The 7,462-nt window shown below is 46.0% G+C and overlaps 1 protein-coding gene across 1 annotated transcript; it reads left to right on the top strand.

The window, feature by feature from the left end:
- The first annotated feature begins 611 nt into the window (after positions 1 to 611).
- Positions 612 to 1,427, top strand: LOC137836977 (uncharacterized). Its single transcript, XM_068645788.1, has one exon. It carries the CDS (start codon positions 612 to 614, stop codon positions 1,425 to 1,427), a length of 816 nt encoding a protein of 271 aa, XP_068501889.1.
- Positions 1,428 to 7,462: the final 6,035 nt, after the last annotated feature.

Here is a 7,462-nt window from a genome sequence, read left to right as displayed (position 1 = left end):
GGATTTCAAACAAACAATCGGTTGAAATAGCGAATCAGTCTATTGTTTTGGTTTGACAGCAAGTCAACCATCCAAAACAGTTTTCAAACTTTTTCAAAAACACCTAAGTATAAAACAATCGGTTATTTCGACAAAACAACAAGTTGTTTTTCACTTAGTTTGAAAAACACTTTAAACTTAAAAGATTTGAAAACACTTAAGCTTTAGATTCAACAAAGAGTGGATTACAAAGATAATCTACCCCATATCCTATTCTAAAGCACATCAACAACATCAAGCAACTCCAGCTTTCCATCAAACGCAAGGATTTGGATTCTTCAAAGCTTGAACACACTTGATTCAACAGAGGATGCCGCCCAAGACTGACAAGAAGTTGAGACCTCACAAGGAGGCTTGGTGCGAGTTTCACCAAGTGTTTGGTCATCCCATACACAACTGCTTGGCGTTGCGACACCAGTTGGACGAGCTGCTGAAAAGTGGGTTCCTAAACGATTACTTGGCTGAGCCATGGGGAGATCCACACCATCTCGGGGGGCTTCTCAGATGAAGGGTGCACTGCCTCTCAACGCAAAAGGTATGCACGATCGGTGATGTCAGTAGAGGCGCAAGCAATGGATGACGTGCTCGATGTCGACCTTACATTGACGAAGGCCGATCTTCGAGACGTAGTTCCTCATGACAACGAACCTGTTGTGATTTATGTTGTAACCGCGGGAAGAAAGGTGCACCGAGTGCTAGTAGACCAAGGCAGCTTGGCGGATGTGATGTTTTGGTCCACCTTTAATAAGCTACAGTTGTCTCCCGATCAGTTGAGGCCTTACATGGGATGCTTGTATGGTTTCGTGGGAGACCAGGTGGAGGTGCGGGGCCATTTGGAGCCGAGGACCACCTTTACGGACGGTTTTGCATCCCGAACGGAGAATATAAGGTACCTTGTTTTTAATGCCCCCTTGGCCTATAACATCCTGTTGGGAAGAAAGGCTCTGAATAGGTTGAGGGAGGTAGCATCAACACGCCACATGAAGATGAAGTTGTCGGACCTGAGCGGGAAGGTGATAGTAATCAAGTCAGACCAGCAAGAGGCTAAGAGGTGCTACGAGAACAACAACAAGACCAAGAGGGGGGTGTTCACGATTATCGAGCGCCCACCTAGCGAAAACGGGAACGCCCGCGCAGGGGTGTCCTGCGCCGAAAGCGCTCGGGAGAGGCGACCCGAGCCAGCTGGGAATATCGTGGGGAGGCAGATTGGGGGCAAAACGTTCAAGCTCGGTAAGTTGTTGAACCAAGCAGAGCAAGATCAAGTCGCTGGTGTGATAGCACGACACCTGAACGCTTTTGCATGGTCTGCCTCGGACATGCCTGGCATAGACCCAGATTTCTTGTGCCACCGCCTCACCATGGACCCCAAGGTCAAGCTCGTCCACTAGAGAAGAAGGAAGTTCAATGAAGAAAGGCGACGAGTCGTCCAGGAAGAAACGAAGAAGTTGTTGAGTGTCGACCACATAGAGGAGATTCAATACCCTAAGTGGTTACCAAATGTGGTCTTGGTGAAGAAGACCAATGGGAAGTGGAGAATGTGTGTAGACTTCACCGACCTCAACAAGGCATGCCCGAAGGACTCGTACCCCTTACCAAGCATCGATGCCTTAGTGGACAGCGTCTTGGATTGTAAGATGCTCAGTTTCCTAGATGCTTTCTCCGGGTACAACCAAATCAAGATGCACCCCAGAGACGAGTGCAAGACAACGTTTATGACTGAGGCGTCCTATTACTGCTACACAGTGATGCCGTTCGGACTGAAGAATACGGGCGCTACCTACCAAAGGCTGATGAACAGTGATGTCGTTTGGCAGACGTAATGTTTTGGACGACTTTCAACAAACAACTATCCCCCGACATGTTAAGGCCCTATGGCGGCTGTCTCTACGGTTTCGCAGGAGTCAGGTAGAGGTGCGGGGATACTTGGAGTTGAGAACCACCTTCACAGATGGCACCGCGTCACGAACGGAGAGCATCAGGTATCTTCTCGTCAACGCTTTCTCTGCTTATAATATGTTGTTGGGTAGACCAACGTTGAACAGGTTAGGGGCGGTACCATCGACAAGGCACATGAAGATGAAGCTACCGGACCTAACAGGAAAGGTGATTACCATCAAATCAGATCAGAAGGAGGCCAAGAGATGCTACGAGAACAACCTCATAACAAGGCGAGGGGTATCCATGGTCATCAACGGACCACCGTACACTGAGGAGGTCCCCTTGCCCAAGGTCAGATGCTCCAAACCCGACGGGACCGTAGCAAAAATCGCCCGCAGGACCAAATCTGATCTGTTTGGCAACCCTGGGAAAAGAGAGACTGGAGAGAAAATCCCAACCTAAGCAATATTTCCGGCCAAACAGCGCAAACCCCAGTTGAGAAGACCGTAGAGTCCGGAGCTGGGGTACCCAGTGATGATTGACTAGGCGATCGGTCCGGCCCTCGGACAGAAAGAGAACCAGTTTCAAGACCTTACACATAGGGGAAGCAAAGTATGCTAAGAGCCTAGAGAGAAACACCAGGTACCATGGAATGCAGCCCCGTTAGTTTCACACACGGTCTCTCCGTGTGGACCGATTCTCTCAGAAGCACAAAGATCTTCGGGACGAAGCATGCAGGTTTAAGGCACTGAAGCAGGGCTCGGTACCTTGCACATGGAACACAGTCGACTACAAGTTTATTTCAGTTAATCAGGAATATTGTACGTGGTATTAGAGGACACTCTTTTTCACTTACAAGGGTTTTTTAATGAGGTCACTAGATAAGTACGATTGAAATATTCTCTCGAGTTATGTACAATTTAGTTAAGAACTTGTTTTCCTTGCGTTAGAAGTCTCATGAGCGACAAGTTAGGTTCGTAAGAGAACACCTCCATTCTCGAGTGAAAGCGCCAAGGTTGAACGAAATAGTTCGCCAGATAAATCCTCCTCGCCCCCGAGCGAAGCTGAGGTCATTTAAACATTTGTTTTCCACGCGTTAGAAGCCTCTTGAGCGGAAAGGTAGGTTCGTAGAGAACACCTCCCCTCTCGAGTGAAAGCGCTAAGGTTAAAACGAAAATAGTCATCAGTTAAATCCTCCTCACCCTCGAGCGAAGCTGAGGTCAGCTAAAGGTTATAAGTTAAATCCTCCTCGCCCTCGAGCGAAGCTGAGGTCAGTTAAGAATTAATTTTCCTTGCGCTAGAAGCATTGCGAGCAAAGAGGTAGGTTCGTGAGAGAACACCTGCTCTCGTGAGAGAAAGTGCCAAGGTAAAATGAAATAATTCGCTAGATAAATCCTCCGCACCTTTGAGCGAAGCCGAGGTCAGTTGAGAGTTTGTTTCCCTTGCGAAGGACGCCAAGGAGGAACAACTCAGTTCACAGTTAAAACCTCTCCTCACGATGAGGGGAATGTGCATTAGAACGCTAGAAGAAATGTCTTGGCGCCAGGCTCCATGATGCAGCAGTTATGTAAGTAAAGAGCAGTTTGCAATTTAAAAAGTGTTCGGAAAGTGAAGCTGCAAATAAAAAGAAGAGTTTGCGCGTCAACCAAATACAAATCAAGGAAGGACCTGGGAACGATCTGCCCGTTTTCGATACAGTGAAGGAAGTAATATCCATCCCTGGGTGTACACAAGCAACTTGAGCAAGAACGTCTCTGAATCCCTGGTCGTAAGCGTCGAGAACGTCTCCGGTCAGTTCAGCCTCAGCTTCTTCAAACCTTTTGGCTTGCTGATGAAATTTGGCCTTCGCTCAATCCAGCTGCACCTCGAAACTGGTGGACCTTTGTTCAAGCCCCATAATCTTGGACTTGGACTCCTCCACGGCCTCTTCTAGCTCAAAGACTAGAACCCGCAGGGACAAAAATCTCGCCTCCAGTGCAATAACCTCTTGGCGTGGAGTAGTTTCGAGAGATTAACCAACTCCTCTCTCGGAGTAGCCTCGCGGGCAGCAAACGAGCGAGCTAGTGAGGGGTCCCCCGATTCAGCCCTGGACAGTGAAGCGTGGAACTGAGCGAGAAGGGCCCCAAAGTTAAAGCCCAGTCTCTCCCTCGCAGCGGCCTCGTCCAAGTCAGCAGTCACCCCTTGTTGAAGTAATCAAGTGCTTTCAAGTGTAGAGAAGCAACAACATAATGCACAAATTTAAAGCTAACTATACAACCAAATCAAGCATAAACTTCTCCCCTTATTTGATCTACAAATAAATAATAAGAAGGTTTGTACAAATTAGAAATAAGAATGATAATATAGTAGACCAACAGTACAAACAATGTTGATATTTCAAGAATAGAAAATGACATAGAGCTTTCAAGAAAACAAGTGGATATAATTTATTTTTTCAAGTTTTGAGGCACATTCAATGTATATTTGTCCAAAAGCAAGATTTGAAAAAGAGAAATAGGTTTAATCATGCATAAGCAAACTTGGCAGCATTATACAAAGGTGCCAGAGGAAAAACAACCGGTTGTTTTACTGTGACAGCAAAAAGAACATTTTTCATAACCATAAATTATCTTTTAAAATGATGAAAATGCAGTATGCAATTTTTTTCATACCTTTGCATAGAGAACCCCAATAGATTCACTCAAAAAGAAGACTTTGAGATGTTCATATGGTCACAAGGCACACTTACATAAATTGAGAAATGAAAACACACAAACTCTCTTTATTCTTGAAGTTTCTCTTTTAAGCACCCACTATGCATGTGCCAAGATGTCTCTTCACTTTCAAAGAACCTTGCAAGACATATACAATTGAAAGTGTAGGTACAAAGATTGACTTTACTCTTGTCGCTTTTCCCTTTGACAGTCATTCTTCAAGTCCAAAAATGATTCTTGGTTGCCAAGGATATCTACAAGAAAAGATTAAGAAGCAAGATTTGGTCCCCTTATGAATTTGGGTCCAATGATGTTAGTAGGAACCTTAGAAACCTTAGGAACCCATTTCAAAATACCTTTGGGAACAAAAAACCTTCTTACTCTGCAGAATCTAATAGTGTGGCCCCTTTTCATGCAGTAATGACAAATTTCAACCGGTTGTTTCGATAAAACAAGAGGTTGTTTTTCAAAGAAACTTGAAAAGGGTTTTGAAACAGATCTGTTATTGCTGTTTGGATTAAACCCCAGCCCAACCTTGCCAAAAATACATTTTTGAGAAGCAAGAACAGTTTCAAGATTGGATTGGCCTTTGGAAAACTTGTCCATGGTTTTTAAAAGATAGTGAACCTTCTTTTGAAGAGATTCACAATTTTCACAAGAACTTGAATCAACACACTTACAAGAAGAGTTTTGGTAAATCATTTCCAAATTTTCAAAATCAATTTTTAAATTGTTCAACTCTTCTTCTAAGATCTTGACTCTATTTTCCAACGAGTTGTGTAACCTTTCAACCATTTGTTCAAAAGGGCCAACCTATTAGCTTCTTCATGAGTCTCATTGAAAGCCTCAAGAAGTTGGCTATAATTTTCAACATTAATGGAAGAGCACTCCTTGGATTCTGAAGAGAAAGATTCAACAAAAGATTCTTCTTTGTCCATCAAGGCACTCCTTGGATTCTTGTGATACTCTTCAAGGGTATTCCACATTTCTTTGGAAGAACTACATTCTGAAACCTTGAGCAATTCATTAAAATCAAGTGCAGATACAATGATGTTCATAGCTACACAATCAAGATGTTCTCTTTCAGAAGAAACATTTTCAGATACAGGCATGAGATAGTTATTTGTAATAACATTCCAGATTTTTCTATCTATAGATTCAACAAAGAATTTTGTTCCGTCCGGTTGACCGGGACGTCTTCGTGCGCGACCTCAATCGTCAGCTAGGGTCTCCTCCCCACTGGTTACCTGTGGAATCCTGCAAAAAAGAGGATAAAGAGGCGCCCTAGCGGCCGTTTGCACTCCGACGCTCAAGTTAGCCAGTAAGAAACACCAAAACTGTTCACCTACGTCTCAGAGCACCGCGTATGGCACTCTGAAGGTGGTAAAATGAACTGTGTATTGTGTGTGTGTTCTCTCCCTCAGGCAAAGATATTCCCCAGCCACTTGTACGTAACCTTGAAGCACGAGCAAGCAACTAGAGAGTTCTGGTAAATTTGCCAAAGGTTCGAACCCTGTTTCCAACATTCTCCGCGCTATTTAAACTACCCAAGCATTAAAGCGCCTTTAATTACAAATGTAACGCACTCAATCAGCGTACTTAATTAGAAAACGTAGCGCATTTAAGACGTTGAAACGCTTGGGAGCCATTATAGTACCTGAATGCTCGAAAGGGAAACTGTATGAATGACTTTAATTACCTTGCACCTGACTAAAGGGTGTTTCCATTCTGACATGGTTGTTGTACACGTGGAGGGCCTCACGACGTCGTGACCCCATCTGGGGGCGTTTCTCCCCATCTGGGGACGTTTCTGCGCGTGAATCCTCCTGCTCGGGAGTGCTACTGCGCTAGGGGTGACTTTTTGGGTGCCAACTCATGCCCCCAATCATTTAGTCACTTACTTTGAGAGCGTATCTGCCTTCCTCTCGTACCCTGCACCCGGCTGCCCTGGGCGTGACCTTCCTCTTGAGTCGTATCTGTCCCCAAGGCGTCTCTGGGGCGGCAGGGGTACTTCACGAGTCAGGCTGCCCTCCACTGATGCTATCACTATGGCCTTGAAGCCACCTTTTCCTTCTCTTTATCGCTGCCCCGGGCTATCGGGACCTGAGGCCTTCCCACGGCGTCGCTCCCTCCATGGTTTTTCCTACCCATGGGTATCGGGGAACCACACCGTGATTGCCTTGCTTTAGCACTGTTTGATCTGGCTACGCCCTGGTTGGGCGACGCCATCACCTAGGCGACGCCTTGTCTTGGCGACGCTTCCTCTTGGCGATGCTGGCACTTGGCGTCTCTCCACCTAGGCGACGCCTTGCGTTGACTTTGACTCTCCAGTCGTTGACTTTGACCTTGACTTAGTCAACGCCCGGATACGGGACGGTACACAAGCCCCCCAGTCTTAAGCCGAAGACTTGTCTTTAGCGCAAAGACTAAAGCCTCGCCCACGCCGTCCACGTGCCATCCTGATGACGTGTCATTCCCTGCTGACTCAACAATTCTTCGAATTACTGACGTGACACTTTCTGAACCACAGGGGTATTCTTAATGGCTGATTTGACATCCTCTGAAATGGGAAAAATAATGCCCTTTGAGGGTGCGCTTAATCGCGTGCCACGTGGTTCATCGTGCGATCATTTTTAAGAACCTCTTGCGCTCCCCTTGAGCGCTTAATCCTGCACCACGTGGCATCATCACACGGTCATCATTTGTTGTCCCTCGCGCTTCTCGTAACGTTTAAGTTACCCAATCCCCGCGCTTGCAACCACTGTTACATCCACTTTCTCTGCCCTTTCTCACTGTTCATCTTCTCTGAATCCCTTCTCTCGCGACCCCTGTTCATTCGTGCTTCCGCTCTC

The sequence above is a fragment of the Phaseolus vulgaris genome, chromosome 11, assembly GCF_000499845.2.
Source record: "Phaseolus vulgaris cultivar G19833 chromosome 11, P. vulgaris v2.0, whole genome shotgun sequence".
Taxonomy (NCBI): domain Eukaryota; kingdom Viridiplantae; phylum Streptophyta; class Magnoliopsida; order Fabales; family Fabaceae; genus Phaseolus; species Phaseolus vulgaris.
This window is presented reverse-complemented; position numbering and strand designations above follow the sequence as displayed.

Bases quoted from the DNA above. Each gene is read 5' to 3' on its own strand.
- LOC137836977 (XM_068645788.1), top strand. From the start codon at position 612: ATGGATGACGTGCTCGATGTCGACCTTACATTGACGAAGGCCGATCTT.